Consider the following 19,823-nt stretch of genomic DNA (forward strand, 5'->3'; position numbering starts at 1 on the left):
CACCAGCTCTGTCAGGAGGAATGGGCCAAAATTCACCCAACTTATTGTAGGAAGCTTGTGGAAGGCTACCCGAAATGTTTGACCCAATTTAAACAATTTAAAAGCAATGCTACCAAATACTAATTGAGTGTATGTAAACTTCTGACCCACTGGGAATGTGATGAAAGAAATAAAAGCTGAAATATATAATTCTCTCTACTATTATTCTGACATTTCACATTCTAAAAATAAAGTGGTGACCCTAACTGGCCTAAGACAGGGAATTTTTTACTTAAATGTCAGGAATTGTGAAAAACTGAGTTTAAAAATATAGGTGTATGTAAACTTCCGACTTCAAGTGTATATATAATGAGATCATGTGACAGATCATGTGACACTTAGATTGCACACAGGTGGCCTTTATTTAACTAATTATGTGACTGAAGGTAATTGATTGCACCAGATCTTATTTAGGGGCTTCATAGCAAAGGGGGTGAATACATATGCACGCACCACTTTTCCGTTTTTTATTTTATTTTATTTTATTTGAAACAAGTAATTATTTCCATTTGACTTCACCAATTTGGACTATTTTGTGTATGTCCATTACATGAAATCCAAATAAAAATACATTTAAATTACAGGTTGTAATGCAACAAAATAGGAAAAACGCCAAGGGGGATGAATACTTTTGCAAGGAATAGTTTTGAAAAGCCAACTGACATTTACTCCTGAGGTGCTGTTGCACCCTCGACAACCACTTTGYATATTATTATTTGACCCTGCTGGTCATCTATGAACATTTGAACATCTTGACCATGTTCTGTTATAATCTCCACCTGGCACAGCCAGAAGAGGACTGGCCACCCCTCATATCCTGGTTCCTCTCTAGGTTTCTTCCTAGGTTCTGGCCTTTCTAGGGAGTTTTTCCTAGCCACCGTGCTTCTACACCTGCATTGCTTGCTGTTTGGGGTTTTAGGCTGGGTTTCTGTACAGCATTTTGAGATATCAGCTGATGTAAGAAGGGCTTTATAAATACATTTGATTTGATTTGCAAAGCACTGTTGCATACCATTCCCCTTTGTGTTTCAAGGGCAGAGGGGATGGAGCAAAGCATGCACACACACATGTACACACACACACACACACACACACACCTGCACTTAAAAACATAGAGCAAAATTAATTTTCAGGCTGATCGCTTCACAGAGGTGAGAGGCACACGGGTCCAGCAACACATTGAGCTGGAGGTAGAGAAAGGCTGCAGTCTGTTCTTGATTTGATGGAATTGTGTCATTTGTCAGTTGTGACACACAATGAGCTATGAGGAAGAGTGCTGGATTGGAACGTTCCCTTTCTACTGGGCTCCTTGAGGAAGCTAGCACATTGTGATTGTGCTTTCCTTGTGTCGTACAGTTTTGGAAGCACTGAAATGCACGCATATATGCACACACGCACGCACACACACACACACACACACACACACACACACACACACACACACACACACACACACACACAGACAGAGTGTGTAATGCAGCAGGGGCTGTGGAGTAGAGTGAATAGGTGGCATATGGCAGGTCCCTCTACAGGCCCACCGTTATTCTGCCTGTCTTCACTCTGCTCCCTCCTCTCTTCTTCTCTCCTGTTCTGTTCATTTCTCCCCTCAGCCTGACGGATGCGCCCCCAGAAAATGTGCACAACAGCAGCTTTCAAGGACACACTTCTTATTGTCTGTGTACATTACAGTAATGTGTGTAGGTGCATGTACAGTGTTTGTGTGTGTGTGTTGGGGGAATGTATGTGAGTGTCTTCAGTTTCTATATTGACATTAAAACTAAACGATGGGGACGGCAAGCAGCCAGAATGGTGTGGTCATGCAGTTCGGACAGATGCTAGCTGACTGTGTGAGAGGGTCGCAGGAGACGTGAAAGTGTGTAACCACACTCCGTGCTGTGTAGGGAGACATGTTGTACTGGAACCAGTAATGAGCCAGTAAAAGACTGGCCACTCGTGGGCCTCCCAGTACCGTATGGTAGGAGAGAAACACTCCTCGTTTGTCCCAAACCAACAGAGAAAATTCCAGAATGACAGAGTCAGGATATGTTGGATTGTACCTCAGGGAATCTGAGGCATTCACATTTTGGTATGAGCAAGCGTTCACTGGAGAGCAACAATGTGCTCCAATCTTTGAATACAATTTTACTCAAAAGTCTCCTGAAATGTCTAAAAATTAACACTATTCACCTTGGTGTTTCTTTGAATAAGAAGCATGTGGATTGGACTGTAACCAGGATGGGCAGTATCAAATCATGTGTGTGGTATTGCCTTACCTTTGGATGCCTCTGTTCCGTACGGGTTGCCCAGGCTATCCGTCAGGTCAGGTAGCCAGGCATCTCTGACTGCGGACTTGAAGACGTCACGGTTGTCAAGGCTCTGGATTGGCCGGAAGTTGCTCCTCAGGTATTCCACAGACTTCACATGGTCCTGCTGCTCTGTGGTAAAGATGGAGTAGAACGCCTCCAGCTAAAAGAGATATAGAAAGAGAGAGGTAGAGAAAGAGAGAGGTAGAGAAAGATAGAGATAGAGAAAGAGAGAGATAGAGAGAGGAAGATGGAAAAACACACACCTTAAGGAGTAGAGAAATGACCATAATACATGTTGAGGATATTGAATCCTCTGACATCATGTGAACTGGAAAATTGGATTCATGAGCTGATTTGTTTTGTTCATGGCATCTTTCAAGCAGCCAATGCCCAGTGAGATCCTATTTTTCTTTGCCCATACATGTGTAATGCTGTAATCTTGTTCCTAGCTGAGAGTCTAAGAGGCGTGAAGGGCCAAGCTAGCCCAGCCTAATCAGGGGAATAGCGTTCACGAAGCAAACAGAAAAACATGAACAGCTGTCCCCCTCCTCTCCTCTCCTCAGCCCAGAGAAGAACAAGCACCACCACAGAATAACCACTATCTGACCAGGAGCAGGGACCCAGGAAATAATCACAATAATCTGCCGAGCGGTTTAAGAGCTGCTTAAGATGATGAGTGCAAAGTCTGTCCATCAACATCATGATGACATGCTAACGGCTACAGAAACAACATGAGCTGAGACTGATCATGTGAAAAACACACAGTCGATTTAGAGTGAAAAAAAGCGGATAGAGAAAGAGAGATGTAGGGAGGGATGGTCTCATTTCCTCAGTGTGTGATTTGGTCAGGGAGTGGGAGTGAGAGTGAGGTTGTGGGATAAACAAGCAGTCGGTATGGTTACAGAGAGAGGGTTGGAACACTTCCCTGTCTGCTCGGCTCTGTGTGTGTTTACTAAGCAGACTGAGACTGGAGGCCTGGGGAATACTCAGCTCAATGACTACCCCCTACAGTGGCTGTGGAGGGTGTGTGTGTGTGTGTGTGTGTGTGTGTGTGTGTGTGTGTGTGTGTGTGTGTGCACCACAGATTTCTCTCATCTGACACTATAGGGAAGATGTATTCCAGCAGAATAGTAACGCATCTTCCATTCTTTGACAGGCCACATGTGATGTCCCTTAGGCTGAGCCCTTCTATAGGCTGCATTGGCCATCATGGCTGATCTGCTAAACATCAGTAGCCTCCAGCCCTGGCACAGACTGCACAGGCTCAAGCCAGGCCGTGTCGAAGCAATACGCTGCTCTCCACCAAATCTCTTAATCAGACTAGAATCTGCTAATCCCTAATATGGCAACACCCTCCTGAAAAAGCCGCTTATTCGGGTTGAAATCTCTTCCAGGCCTGCCAGAGGATTTCTGTCTTTGTGTGGAAATCACAGTGCGATTGGAGACTAATCCTTCCAGGAGTGACGCCGCACACACTCACGCAAACACACACACACACACTCACACTTCTGTGACTAGCGAGGAAGGCATCTGTGATGGGGAAAGCAGAGGGTTAAGTGGCCTGGCGTGGCACACACTCACACAGTCCAGATGTTACAAGTGGAAGCATTTTAGGCGGAGCTGTCGCTATGGAATAGCTGAGCATCGATCTGCTTTAAAAGCCACCCTTAAGCTACATCTGTCACTCCCAATGACCTACTTCCACCACTGATCAAGAACAAAAGACTGAGATGGAGGGAGAGAGAGAGGGAGGGCGAGAGATGAAGACGTAGACAGACAGGGGAGAGGGAGTGCACTGTCTTCTTTCCATGTTCTTTCATCTTGGCCAATGATGTTTTCTTCAAACCTCAGGACAGGGAAGGTGGTAACAATAGACTTCAAAGCCGAGTTAAATCAAATAAAAAAGATTGACTAATGGTCAGGGGTAAACATCCGGAGGATAAAGGATAGGAACGGTAATGATAAAGGATCAAAGTGACAGGAAGGATGGACATGGATAGAGCCCCTGTAATGGATAGAGCTGCCTGGATGGATAGAGCCCCTGTAAGTCCCTGTCCTGTTCATCAACACGACTCAAGCATCTCCCTGATTTTCCATCACCTCTCATGTGTCGATCAGGGTAGCTAGCTAGGTCTCCGCCTCTCAGGAGAGTCTAAAAAAATACTTCTTATACCAGGAAGCTCTGTAGAGGTGCTGTGAAAACTCCCATTGTATATTCCATATATATCCCAGAACATTATTCATTGTTGACTGGATCTCAGGCAAAATCAAATAATCCGAAAGGTCAGGCTCAGAGTTCCTCCATGCTGCTTTTCATCTTCTCTACTCTGCCTCTCTGCTCTCTTCTAATTCAGAGGATGACAACAGACAAATCCCCTCTACTCTGCTATGAGACACCTGCTGTCTTCTGGTGAAGAAGCACCATTCACCTTGAGCTCTCATAAACACCCTATTGTAAAACATGTCTGCCATTTATCATTGTATTCAAGAGTAAAATAACATTTGCTCATTTTAAATGATCCTTCTACAGAATATGGTAATGTCCCCTATTAGAAACTTTGTTCACTTTACAGTAGGTTATAATAGCGAAGGTATGCCTATCTTCTTCTGGCTGTGTGTGTGAAGAACAGTTTTTTCGAGCTGTATGCAGACAGTGAATGTAATGCTGGTTTTATACAGGTTTTAAGTGTATGTGATAGTCTTATTGCTAGCCGTACTGTGCATGCAGCTGCTGTGACCGCCCACCTTTCTGCTAGCTTTTAAGGGTGCATAGACCTATGTACCAGTGTGCCATTTTGCATTCAGCAGTAGGATATGCTGTTGCTTATGGGTGGTTTGTCTTCAGCTGAGCTCTATGAGAGCAGCTCTATGTAGCAGCTCTATGTAGCAGCCAGTATGTGATTTAGCCAGACAGTATGTGATTTAGCCAGACAGTATGTGATTTAGCCAGACAGTATGTAAGGGGAATATGAAGCTGACTAGCGGTGAGCTAGTGGTATTCAAGTGGTATAAAGCTTTATGTATGAGTGACCTATCTCTGTGTGGGCCCAGAGCCAGCACCTCTCCTCCACAGCTTTTGAGCTGTCTGGTCCTTGACTAAGCTTTGGCAGATAAACACGGTCTGCCACCGAGCATGCTCACAGGGGGCAACGCTCGACCACCCCTCAACATCACAGCCCACACATTCCCTCTCTCACAGTCCTTTTCCTCCTCTTCCTCTCCTTCTTTCTCTCTTTACCTCTCCATCTCTAGCCCTTTCTCTCTCCCATCTTCTTTCTCCCAATCTCTATTTCTCTCTCTTTCTCTCTTCCTCTCCCGCTGTGTCCCCTTATATAAAGCCAATACTTCTTACACATTTGGCTTCTTCCAGCCGCACTCTTAAGTAAACTCATTTGGCCTCATTAGAATGTAAGTTTGACAAATGTTCCCTGGACTGTTGGGGAGGAGAGAAGGACCCAGCGAGGTCAGAAACTGCACCATCACATTACTAGCCATGTTTGTCTCAACCCAGTCCCAAATACAAACATCACACATTAGCTATGTGAGAAAATTACAGCTCCTGGAAGAAGGAGGCCATTAGTCAAAGGAAATAAGTCAGTGTGTTGTGTGTGTGGGAGAAAGAGAGAGAGAGAGAGAGAGAGAGAGAGAGAGAGAGAGAGAGAGAGAGAGAGAGAGAGAGAGAGAGAGAGAGAGAGAGAGAGAGAGAGAGAGAGAGAGAGAGAGAGAGAGAGAGAGAAATGCACACCGTCAGTGAGTGAGCGAGCGAGAGATAAAGTGACTCACCTGTTTGTAGGAGAGGAACACAGGTCTGTTGAAGACGATCCACTCTACCACCTTGCTGCAGGGTGGGGTGGTGAGAGAGCCTGTGTAGCGATAGTAACTCCCCAATGATGACGGCAACAGATCTCTCAGAACAAAGGGCTCCAGGAAGGTTTCTTTCTCTGGGGGAGAACAAGCACAGTGACACAAGGAATCAGTATTGACCATTCAGTCACATCACATACAGCCACTATAAACACGTAGTATATCTCTATACTACGATGCTTGGGAATGAGAAAATATCATTTTTGATTGGAATAAACAGGGTCATGGGGATTTAGGTATAACCCTCTAGTACTGATGTAAGTCGTCTAGTTTGGCTGCCATAAGGATTATTCAACCAGGCCTGAGTCAAAGCTGCTGTGCGTAACCACTGGATCTGGCCCCAGTGTCCCAGGCTACATCAGAACCCAATTGACAACTCAAGCTTGAAACAAATACCCCTCTATAGCTGATCAATCCGACTGAGGACAAAACCGCCCATTGCCTTCCAAAATCCTTTTGTGATGGCAATGCTTACCAGTCAAAGACAACAATGGCATCCACACTTTGCCCAGGATAGAGATAAAGAGAGAGGAGGCAAACCTCTTGTGCCATAACTTTTCTTGACCAACAATGAGGAGTCTACCCCCACCCCTCTACAATAGAGATAACAATGTAAATAACCTCCAAAGATGTGGCGAGGAAACAAAACAAAATGGCTGTATGAGTCCTCCTGGCCCACATTTTCAATACATAACTAAACTGGGAATCCTATTGAGCAGGGGTGAAAAAGGGGCTTAGCGTGCTAGCAATGCACCACGGAGCTGCATCAGATTGGACGTGAATGGGAGAGCTGGGGGATTAAAGCCACTGCTGGAGAATAGAGGACAGATAGAAGCAGGCACAGTAGCAGGGAAGGCACTATACTACTGCTTCTACCACAGCTGTAACACTAGTTAGGTTCACATGCTGTACTGTAGTCGACTGTACAGTAAGCTATTTCAGCCTTTACAAATTCATTTCCAATCAGGGTTGGAGAGTGCCGAGTCAGTGGAGACTTCAAAGCCACTGTGAGACGCTGAATTAATAGACTTGTAATGCCAGTGAGGAGCGGGGAGTTCATTTCAGCACTGTCACGGGAGACCACTGAGAAAGAACGCTTCACTGAGCAAACAATGCCTGACACTGAGCTAACACTGGGCTAACACTGGACTAACACTGGGACTAACACTGGCTAAACACTGACGCTAACACTGGGCTATACCAACTTGGGTAACCTGGACAGACAGGCTCACCTGGGCTAAACCACTGGGGCTAACACTAGGGTAGCAACTAAGCAACACTGAGGGCTAACACTGGCTACACTGGACTGAAAAACACTGAGGCTAACACTAAACACTGGACTAACACTGGGCTAACACCGTGAGCTAGACACTGGGCTAACAACTGGACTAACACTGAGCTAACACTGGGCTAAACTGAGATAACACGGGCTAACACTGGACTAACACCTTGGCTAACACACTGAGACTAACACTGAGCTAACATGGAGCTAACACTGGGGACTAAACTGGCTAACATGGACTAACACTGGGCGTAAACCTGGGGCTAACACGGGGCTAACACTGGGGCTAACCACTCGGGCAAACACTGGGCTAACACTGGGCTAAACACTGGAGCTAACACTGGGCTAACAACTGGGCTTAGACACTGGGTACAATGTAAACACTAACTGGACTACCGAGTAGGACTAAGCAGCTGGAAGCTGAACACTGGACTAACACTGGAATAACTGGACAACACTGGGCTAACACCTGGGTGCCTAACACTGGCTAACAAACTGGCTAACACTTAGATGCTAACAACTGGACTGAACACTGGACTAAACACTGGGCTAACACCAAAGTCTGGGCTAACACTGACTAACACGTGAGACTAAACACGCACTAACAACTGCCCACAAACACTGGCTCAACACTGGAGCTAACACTGGCTAAACACTGAGCCTAACAACCTCGGACGCTAACTGACAGTGTACACCAGAGAAATACAAAATCAGTACAGGGTTAACAGGGAGTACAGTACTGTCCATCAAACTTATCAGCCCCCCTCACTTTACCTCCTTCATATTCCATCATTAAATCTACACACGTGACAACTGTATCAATAGCAGCTGGGACGCTATTATTAAGTAGATACTTGAATACGTCCTAAACTTTCATATTATGCGCACAGGTACTGTTGTCACAGCTCAAATCCCCACGTCTTCAGACAGAAAAAAAAGTCTGTGGCTTACTGCATAATTCAAATCAAATGAAATTTTATTGGTCACATACACATGGTTAGCAGATGTTAATGCGAGTGTAGCGAAATGCTTGTGCTTTTAGTTCCAACAGTGCAGTAATATCTAACAAGTAATCTAACAAATTCACAAAGACTACCTTATACACAAAAATGTAAAGGGATAAATATGTACATATAAATATATGGATGAGCGATGGCCGTGCGGCATAGGCAAGATGCAGTAGATGGTATAGAATACAGTATATACATATGAGATGAGTAATGTAGGATATGAAAACATTATTAAGTGGCGTTATTTAAAGTGACTAGTGATACCTTTATTAAATCCATTAATTATATTTATTAAATTGGCCAGAGATTTGAGTCAGTATGTTGGCAGCAGCCACTCAATGTTAGTGATGGCTGTTTAACAGTCTGATGGCCTGGAGATAGAAGCTGTTTTTCAGTCTCTCAGTCCCAGCTTTGATGCACCTGTACTGACCTCACCTTCTGGATGATAGCAGGGTGAACAGGCAGTGGCTCGGGTGGTTGTTGTCCTTGATGATCTTTATGGCCTTCCTGTGACATCGGGTGGTGTAGGTGTCCTGGAGGGCAGGTAGTTTGCCCCCGGTGATGCGTTCTACAGACCTCACTACCCTCTGGAGAGCTTGCGGTTGTGGGCGGAGCAGTTGCCGTACCAGGCGGTGATACAGCCCGACAGGATGCTCTCGATTGTGCATCTGTAAAAGTTTGTGAATGTTTTAGGTGACAAGCCAAATTTCTTCAGCCTCCTGAAGTTGAAGAGGCGCTGTTGCGCCTTCTTCACCACGCTGTCTGTGTGGGTGTGCCATTTCAGTTTGTCCGAGATGTGTACGCCGAGGAACTTAACTTTCCACCTTCTCCACTACTGTCCTGTAGATGTGGATGGGGGGCTGCTCCCTCTGCTGTTTCCTGAAGTCCACGATCATCTCCTTTGTTTTGTTGACGTTGAGTGTGAGGTTATTTTCCTGACACTACACTCCAAGGGCCCTCATCTCCTCCCTGTAGGCCGTCTCGTCGTTGTTGGTAATCAAGCCTACCACTGTAGTGTCGTCTGCAAACTTGATGATTGAGTTGGAGGCGTGCATGGCCACGCAGTCATGGGTGAACAGGGAGAACAGGAGAGGGCTGAGAACGCACCCAATGTAGCCTATGATTTGCATGTGTAGATGGGCACCCACTGTACTGAGTGTACCTTACAGAGTCTCCTGGACTCATCGTGTTTATTCAAATAGGAAATGAATGAACAAAGGATTTTCAGCGTTCTGTTAAGATTAAAGCCAGACAACGCCTTGGGTGTCATTTAATGTACATGCATGTGTTGACTGGCCCCAGCTTAAATCCACTCGCAACATCTATCTCCTGCACAAGAGATATCTGAGCTGTAAACTACACACAGACACACACACACACACATGCATGGTCTCACACAAGCACACACACACACAGATACTCAGAACTGTGTCTGTAAGCACTTGATGTCTCCTGATATGTGTCCTGAGGACGTGTCTTTGCGCCTAGATTCTGTACCTGCCCTTGACGTATAATTAAATATTAAGACTAAGTAACCTAATGGATGATTACTTGAGCAGACAGATTTCCTGTTCCACAGGCCCGTGTGCTTAAAATACCAGCAGAATGAGCTCCGTCGCCGCCACATTAATAATACAATTAAAAGGCCTTCCTTTGAGCCACAGGAAACACACAGAGCCATTGAAAACAGTGGATGGCTTCACAACGTTCTCACAACAAATCTTCCTCTGACACTTCAAACAAGTGTTTGTTTGTGCGTCTACGTGTGGATGGATCCCAGGGAACGGGATAGGATGTGTTGCAGTGTTAGGATTTATTTCAGCAGCGGTGGCAACGACTGTGAGAAGGGTTGGTTGGGTGAAGGGGGGGSGGGGGGGMGGGTTGTTGGACGACTGTGAGAAGGTCACTTCTGGGGCATTCTAACAAAAAAGCCTGAAAATTAAATGATGTTCTCTTCTTTTGTTTCATTTTATCTCTTGAACTCAATGACATCGCTAGACAATTCTATACTAACCCCAGAGATAATTGATCTAGCGTAACATTACTGTTTCATAGCTAACAATCATTACATAATAGGTTTGGCTCATAGAGATAGTTAGAGGACGCAACATTGTATCTGTACCATTATGGCGTCTGTGAGCATGGGCAGTGCTATTGAGGCCATCTCCACTTTGAAGTAGTCAATGTTCTTCTTCCACMACTTCTATGAGTTGGTAAACAAACTGAAAGGGTGCGTACTGCCACCTGGAGTGTGTTGTTTGAACAGGTATAAAGCCAATTTGGGGATTTACTGCCACATGCAGTTATGGAATGTGTGCTCAAGAGTATAATACATTGGCTGTTCCCTCCTACTGACCTGGATGGAATTATGTGATCCTTCCTTAATCCAACACAAAGCCACAAATGTCTCATGTTTAGAGGGAGCATACAATTGGCATACTGACTGCAGGAATGTCCACCAGGGCTGTTGCCAGAGAATTTAATGTTAATTTCTCTATGCGAAGAAGATGTGTCCCGCTGCATGAGGCAAATGGTGGTCACACCAGATACYGACTGATTTTCTGACCCACGCCCCATCCTTTCTTTAAGGTATCTGTGACCAACAGATGCATATCTGTATTCCCAGTCATATGAAATCCATAGATAAGGGCCTAATGAACTGTAACTCAGTAAAATCTTAGAAATGGTTGCATTATTTTTTTGGTTCAGTGTAGTTAGGTTTAGGTTAGGTGTAGGTTAGGTGTAGGTTTCTGAAACGATCTGATGAGAATCTGAGGAAAATATGTAACTTTTTGTAACTTGTCCCTGTGATCTTAAAAGTCTCGGCAGAAAAATAAATAAATATATMATTTATGTTTTTCAGTGGCGCCAACAATTTAGCTGTGGAGGTGTGGCGCTGCTAAATGAATATAGGGGAAACACTGTGTTGGAAGGAATACTTGTGTAGAAGTTAGCATGTGTTTTGCTATTTGTTTGCTGGAAGTTTGTGAGTATGTGTGTGCATGAGAATGCTTAATTCAAATCCATAAATATTGAGTCTCCCTCCTTCTTACTCCCTCCTCTCCCTCCCTCCGTGCCTGTCCCCTCCCCGTCTGGGGGCGGCAGAGCTTAAAATACATCTCTTCATTCACAACTGGGAGACAGCAAGAGACAGGCCTGTCAGCGGGGGAGGAAAGGGGGAGATGAGGGAGGCGGGGGACCCCACGGTCATATCTGTCTCGGATAAAGACAGTGCATATCTCACCCCCCGTCACGCTGCCTGGCCCTGGGCACGCCACAGTCTGCCTCCTCTCTCCCAACCTTAGCTCTTTCTCTCTCTCTTCTCCCGTCACATTCCCTCCCTCCTTTTTGTCTTCCACCAGCACACTCCCTTCTATCCTCTTCTCTCCATTCACACTACCTCCCCTTCTCCTCTCCTGCCTCAGAGTCCCTCCTCCTTTATACTGCCATCATCACACTCCCTCTCTCCTGTCCTCCCTCACGTTCCCTCCCATTTCCCGTTTCCCGTCACACTCCCTCTCTCCTCCTCTCTAGTCCCATCATATCTCCACCCTCTCACCACAGGACACCGCCAGAGCCCTCAGCAATAACACATGGCATCAAAGACAGGAAGACAACGGGACTATCATTGTGACTGTCATGGTGACTGTCATTGTGAAATTGACGGTGGAGGATAATTATGATATTGATGATGATGGCTTTCACTGGTTACACTAAAAATAACGTGGCAACGAAGATTGTATCATCATCATCATTATTGTCATTACCATCATCATCACCATCTGACAATATAGTTCTGCATTGTTTTACGATACAGATATGGCTCTGTCTGTAAGACACATTCTTAATGTATCAGTATTTCAAAGTTCCACAGTCCTTCTACATCAGTGAGAGCTCAGTGAATCAAAGATCAGAGCAGTCTTTATCTTAGCCTGTCGAGTGCCTTAAGCCTTCACCCTTATAACACAATTCCTGTCAGATTTATCAGCTTTATCTCATATCAGAGTTCAAACAATTACCCAACTATAATCACTACACCAGGGACACACCCATATCCCTCTGGTCTCATTCAGACAAGGCTTGAATTGTCTCTTGCAGATCTGCTAAAAATTGTGGGCAGAACCAACATGAATATTCCTAATAGTTTATTTTGTCTGTCGGGACTCCTGGGGGCAACCTGGGGTATGTTCGATATAATTAGGCGGTTGCAAAAAAAATTGGCTACCCAATGACTGAAACACGAATGAAAAGGGGATGAGCTTTTACGGTGTTACATGCAACCTTGCAAAAATAATGTTGTTATCCTCAATGAACAAATGTTGGTCAATGACTGGTCAATTCATAGTCCCTCCTGGAATGATTGGGTGATGGAAGTGTCACTCACCATGATGGACTACGCCCCTCAGGCCATGGATAATGGGGTCCACTGCTGGGTTGTCTTTCAGTCCCACCTGACAACAGGAGAGGAGAGAGGAGCAGGAGACACACATTAGAGCCTGGGTAATATCTAATACATTGAAATGTAACATTGATTCAACACCCTCTGATCCTTTCACCCAACAAAGAGAGAAAACAGTAGTTACAGAAAGAAAGGGGAGGGCAGAGCGAGAGGGAGAGAGAGAGGAGAGAGAGGAGGGAAAGAGAGGGAGGATAGCGAGGGAGAGAGACAGGAGAGAGAGGAGGAGAGGGAGCATAGAGATTGGGGAGAGATGAGGGGGGGAGAGGGCGGATAGAGAGGGGGGATAGAGAGGGGGAAAGAGAGGAGAGAGAAAGAGAGAGAGGGGGGGGAAGACAATTTCTTGTAGAGTGAGTACAATCTCATATGGTGAGAACAATCAGAGTCAATCAGAAGTCTGTTTGACCTGAGCTGGAGGAGCAATACACATGACGTCAATGGACTCTATAACTATGTAGGTCATACAGCTAGCCAAACAGGCACGCACTCAGGCACTCAGAATATGTTTTTAAAACACAGCTGAAACAGGGTGACAGATAGTCCATGTCTGTGAGCAGCAGAGCAGCAGGTAAAGTAGGGAGAAAATGACTGTGATTAGCACTACTGAGAGATGGAGGAAGATGCAAAAATACACATAATTTCCCTACGTCATTATTTCATCTCACAGAAAGGTTGAAAGGAGTGTTAAAAACAGGATTGCTATCTTTTTCCTGGCACTCAGCAGGGGGGGACAAGGAAAGGAAGCCATCTTTAAGTATTGGGACAAAGCCCCACACTGAGCTTCAACACACTTCAATGGTGTCCTTTCCTTTTCTCCCCACGTGGAGAGACTAGGAAGACCCCTCCTGCAGGACATCATTGTAAATAGCATCAGAGACTAATCTAACAGTTACAGGTGCAACCTTCCCTGTTACCTTCCTTCCTTCCTCACCCTCCCATGGCACTCATTTGTTCTTCTGTGACCCACTAAGTCCATGGTCTTCATTTTTCAACCATGCGTCCATTTCGGAGTAAATTCTGACATACGTGGATTTGCTTCCCCAACAAATTCTTAGGATTTATACATATATGCATGTTTTCATTGATAAATCAGAGCCATACTATATTTCTGCGCTCGTGAGCGAGCCCTACACCCTCCATTCACCTTTATGGTAATAAAAACACCCTCATTTGCTGTATGATTTGGAGATGTTGGAACGTGGCCATGACAGTTTGTAAAAGAAAGCGCATTGGCAAATTTTATCACACTTATGTAGAGGTGTGGGCAGACTGTTTGAATCTTTTGCAGTGGTCTTTTTCAAACAGAAAATACATGCCACCTATAGCGAGTGTCAAACACTGCAGCGCATTCTGCAAGTTTGATTGTCTATTTTAACAATTTACTATTTACCGGTCTATTTACTTTCGAGCATGTTTGGCTATTAAATGTGAGATGGATAAATGGTAGGTTAATAATTGTGGTGTAGCGGGAATAAACCATTCATGTCACAAAAGCAGAGACATGTCCTGCCATGTGATCATGATTTAGGCCCATATAATACAAGCAAAAGAAACACATGCTGCCGTGTGGCCTCCTCACCAACGGCCAAGGCATCTGTTTTATCATTAGGCGTATGCTATAATGTTTTTATTAACCAACCATTTTTATAATTCCCTTCAAAATAACAATATTTGCTTGGAATACAATTGACCAACCACTAGAAGTTGTACGAACGCAAGGTCTGAGTTTTGCGTGACGATACGCACACTTTACCGTCCAGTTCAAAATGGATAAATACCAACCTTTGCGGGGAAAAATAGTGCACGCAAGGTTTAGAGTCTTTTATGTTACGCACGCACCTTCGATAAATGAGGCCCCAGGTCTCAGCCACCTCCGTTGACTCCCACTCTGATGTGTCGTAACCACCCACTGTCTTCCTCTGTTCCTCTGTTCGCACTCACCGTGTGAGGCATAGTACATCTACCACAATCCTTTGAGTTCTCTCCCACTGCCCCTCTTTTCTTAAAAAAAAATCATGTTTTTGGCAGATGGCAAACCACAGAGAGCTCTGAATGACTGTATCTGCACTGGGGTTTTATTTAAGCAGAGTCATGCGCCAAATCAGCCTACCTAAGACAGCCCTCTGCCAAGAACGACAGAGAGAGGGAGAGAGATGGCTTCAAAGATAGAGACGGGGGGTTAGGAGAAAGAGATAGGGAGGGAGGCAGAAAGAGAAAGATGGAGAGCGTGACCATGGGAATTATAGTTTCATTATTAATAATTGTCTGTTAAAGCCTGCAACTCTGTCCCCTGGGGACCTTCTCCATGGGGTTACATGCTGTGACTGTTCCTACATGGCCAGTACCACAGCACAGTCCCTCTCCCCATGCAGGCAGTCTGACTCAGGCAAACAACACCATAGAGACACGGCAGAAAGACCAGGCCTGTAACGGCAGCCTTCCTCCTCTTCGTCTGAAGAGGAGGTGTAGCAGGGATCGGACCAAGACGCAGCGTAGTTCGTGCTCAACATATTTAATTAAGACGATAAACGTGAACACTTACAAAATACAAAAATTAACAAACGTGGCAAACCGAAACAGTCCTCTCTGGTGAAACGAACACAGAGACAGGAAACAACCACCCACCAACCCCAACACAAAACAAGCCACCTATATATGATTCCCAATCAGAGACAACACAAAACACCTGCCTCTGATTGAGAAGCATATTAGGCCAAACATAGAAACAGACAAACTAGACACACAACATAGAATGCCCACCCAGCTCACGTCCTGACCAACACTAAAACAAGTAAAACACACAAGAACTATGGTCAGAACGTGACAAGGCCAGAGCCACATGACATCTCATCTTGCTTTCATCCATCCAACAGCCCTGATTCACATACATTTCCCTTCTCAATTACATGAGTGCTAAAGAATAGCTGTGTGCTGATGGCTTTTGGACCTTTATTATATGTATTCCCACGTAAAAATGGCAACTACGATCAATTAACAGAAGTATATTTTGCGGCGATATCAACTTAAAGTGCTCCATCTTGTTTCTGAGMATGGTGACGTCGGTGGCAGTCGATTCTTCAAGCTGAAGAATGTCCCGCTGTAACCAAGGTGACTGGTGACAGAGAGAGGAAGCAGAGACAAAGTGTCTAGGCCATCCCGCTTCATCAACAACTACCCTGGCTGGAGGGCCAAAACACCATAGAACAGTACACTATTACAGTACCAGGCATTGCCTCTTCCTCAATTTACTACTTAACAAATGGCTAAAACCAACAAGTGCACATTTTTATGAATTCTGTTTCTCTGTTAAAAGCTGGAGCTCATTTCTCATTAAGGTTGCAAGTACTCTGCTGAACTGGAAGCAGCACTGTGGCGTTATAATTGAGATAATTGATTCAGYGAGGAATGGAGAGTCACCTAAATGAAAGACAAAACACTCCTCCATCACCTAAAAGACACTACCTCTCCTTAATGTACTGTACACCTTGGCTGAGTTAATCAGAAGTAAACTTCCTCTGACAATAGTACTGCTTGCTCCAGTAAGTATTAAACCTCTGAGAGCGATGCTGGGCCTGGGTCTGCATTCAGTGTGTATCTGAATGAGCGTACGCTGAATCACTGAGCATGTAGACTGTAAATAAGCCAATAAAACTGTAATGATAGATGTTACTACCACAATCTATTTCAATCAAGGTGCCAGGGTGGGCCGTAAAGGCAATGGGAGCCGCTGCCCTGAGAGCTCACGCGAGCCGATAGGGACAATTTGTTCTGTATGGCAACAGACATCATTTAATTAATACGTGCTACAGCTAGAGGAGAACAATCTAATCACCACACACACACACACACACACACACACACACACACACACACACACACACACACACCACCCACCACACACACACACACACACACACACACACTACACACACACCACACACACACACACACACACACACACACAAACACAAGCCAGACATTCACAAACATGAACTCTCCTTGAAGGGTCACTTTGATTGAATAAAGCTTCAAGTTATGAGAGCTGGACGATAAACCTGGAAATTACCGACAATTGCTAACTACATACCGAAGAAATTTCTGCATACAGTTGAATTTGAAGTTACAAACACCTTAGCTCAAATACATTAAACTCAGTTCTTCACAAGTTGCTGAAATGTAATCCCAGGAAAAATCCCTGTCTTAGGTCAGTTACGATCACATTTATTTTAAGAATGAAATGTCAGAAATATAGTAGTGAGAATGATTTATTTCAGCTTTTTATTTCTTTCATCACATCCCAGTGGGTCAAAGAAGTTTACATACACTCAATTAGTATTGGAAGCATTCTGCTTTAAATTAGCTTGGGTCCAACGTTCGGGTACCTCACAAGCTTCCCACAATAAATCTGGGTGAATATTTTGCCCATTCCTCTTGACATATCTGTGTAACTGAGTCAGCGTTATAATGCCCTCTTGCTCTCACAGCTTTTTCAGTTCTGCAACCACAACAATTATGTTCATAGAGATTGAGGCAGAGGCTTGCTGAAGGCCACCCACACCTGGAATTTTGTCTTAAGCCTATTTTACCACAACTTTGGAAGTATCTTGATTCTTGCCATGAAGACCCATTTGCGACCAAGCTTTAACTTCTAACTGATGTCTTGAGATGTTGCTTCAATATATCCACATAATTGTACTTCCTCATGATGCCATCTATATTGTGAAGTGCACCAGTCCCTCCTGCAGCAAAGCACCCCCACAACATGATGCTGCCACCCCCGTGCTTCACGGTTGGGATGGTGTTCTTCGGCTTGCAAGCCTCCCCCTTTTTCCTCCAAACATAACGATGGTCATTATGGCCAAACAGTTCAACAGCCTATGGATCTGTGTGGCATATATGAAAGCAAAACAGCATAGGAAACAGCATTGCGCTCCTGGAGCTCAACACTTTCATCTATGCCGTTTCATTTGAACCAAAACTACAGCAGTCAATCAGAGCTGTGTACTGCCCATGCTTCCTACACCTGTTGTTGGCACTTCTCCTAAGTGATGTTGCGAGAAGCCTCGTTCATTAGTGGGGGGAAATGAACGGAGACAAAGAAAATGCTGTCCCAGAAATCCAAGAACAATAACTGCCAAAAAAAGGACGCTGTGTCAGTTGTTTGGGCTTATTTTGGTTTTAAACCTAGTGACATCGAGCAGGGTGATGCAGTGTGCTTGAACTGTAGCAACCACTCAAGGTAACAGAAGCAACGTATCCTCCATTTGTAACACAGGCACGTAATTTGTAACACAACATGACGAATGCATGGCAAAGAAAAACTATGCCAACAAGCGTCATGACAAGAATCGTTTGCACACACAACTCCCTATCTAACACACTCACCGATGGAATGAAATAACAGATGCCATAACGTACCACATCGCAAAAGACACGGCCCCAAATTCAACAGTTGAACAAAGTGGGTTCAAGAAGATGGTTCACACTCTGGACAAGAAATACAAAATGCCATGTACAAAATAGCATCGGAGCTGAAACAGGTGCACTATTTCGCATCAACAAAGGGAGCCCTATATGTCATTGACACTGCACTACATCGATGTCGACTGGAAGCTGCGCAGCAGGTGCTAGCAGAGCAGACTGCCTCCTTTCCAGAGGAACACACAGGGGAGATAATAGCCCAGGTCAGGGGTCAGGGGCTGCAGGACTCGCTAGCAGCCTGGGATCAGCCAAAGGAGAAGCAGGTGTGCACCACAACAGACAGTGGAGCAAACGTCATGAAAGCCACCAACCTAAATGGATGGACAGGGTTGCAGTGTTTAGGCCATCGACTTCACCTCGCCACCCGTATTTATTATGAGCAAAAAGTTACAGGCCTACATTTTGATTGTGTTTGGAGCAAATAATATGCTGCACTTACCAAACATCTGTCACGGCCGTTACCAGAAGAGGACCAAGGTGAGCGTACATACTTTTAATAGTAGATGTCGCCAACAAAACAATAAACAATACCAAAACAAACCATGAAGCTTAAGGCAATGTGCCATCAAACAAAGTTAACTTCCCACAAAGACAMGTGGAAAAAAGGTCTACCTAAGTATGGTTCTCAATCAGAGACAACGATAGACAGCTGCCTCTGATTGAGAACCACACCCGGCCAAACACAAAGAAATATAAAACATAGAAATAAAGAAACTAGAATGTCCACCCTAGTCACACCCTGGCCTAACCAAAATAGAGAATAAAAACTCTCTATGGCCAGGGCGTGACAGTACCCCCCCCCAAAGGTGCGGACTCCGGGCGCAAAACCTGACTCTGAAGGGGAGGGTTCGGGTGGGCTTCCTTTACGGCGGTGGCTCTGGTGCGGGACATAGACCCCCCTTTGCCTCTGGCTCCCCCCACTTTGGTGGCGCCTCTGGTGAGGGGACACTCTCCGCCGACCCCGGACTGGGGACCCTCGTTGCGGGCCCCGGATTGGGCACCCTTGTTGCGGGCCCCGGACTGGGCACCCTCGTTGCGTGCCCCGGACTGGGGACCCTCGATGGCGACTCCCGACTGGAGGCCGTCGCTGGGGGCTCCGGACTGGAGGCCGTCGCTGGAGACTCCGGACTGGCCCGTGGAGCAGGCACCGGACTCACCAGGCTGGGGAGACCTACTGGAGGCCTGGTCCGTGGAGGAGGCACAGGATGAACCAGGCTGGGGAGACCTACTGGAGGCCTGGTCCTTGGAGGAGGCACAGGATGAACCGGGCTSTGGGGGAGCACTGGAGATCTGGTGCGTAGCCTTGGCACTACTCTTCCAGGCTGAATGCCCACTCTAGCCCGGCACCTCCAGAGCGCAGGCACAGGTCGAACCGGGCTGTAGGG

The 19,823-nt window shown here is 45.5% G+C and overlaps 1 protein-coding gene across 1 annotated transcript in view; it reads right to left on the reverse strand.

The window, feature by feature from the left end:
- Positions 1 to 19,823, reverse strand: part of ptprga (protein tyrosine phosphatase receptor type Ga) — a 324,968-nt gene that overhangs the window by 68,348 nt on the left and 236,797 nt on the right. Inside the window, exons 6-8 of the mRNA XM_070445823.1 lie at positions 12,886 to 12,952; positions 6,129 to 6,286; positions 2,313 to 2,505 (exon numbers count right to left, since the gene is read on the reverse strand). Of these exons, the coding sequence (XP_070301924.1) occupies positions 2,313 to 2,505; positions 6,129 to 6,286; positions 12,886 to 12,952 (418 nt within the window). The remainder of the gene's footprint in view (positions 1 to 2,312; positions 2,506 to 6,128; positions 6,287 to 12,885; positions 12,953 to 19,823) is intronic.

The sequence above is a fragment of the Salvelinus sp. IW2-2015 genome, linkage group LG11 (assembly GCF_002910315.2).
Source record: "Salvelinus sp. IW2-2015 linkage group LG11, ASM291031v2, whole genome shotgun sequence".
Lineage (NCBI taxonomy): Eukaryota > Metazoa > Chordata > Actinopteri > Salmoniformes > Salmonidae > Salvelinus > Salvelinus sp. IW2-2015.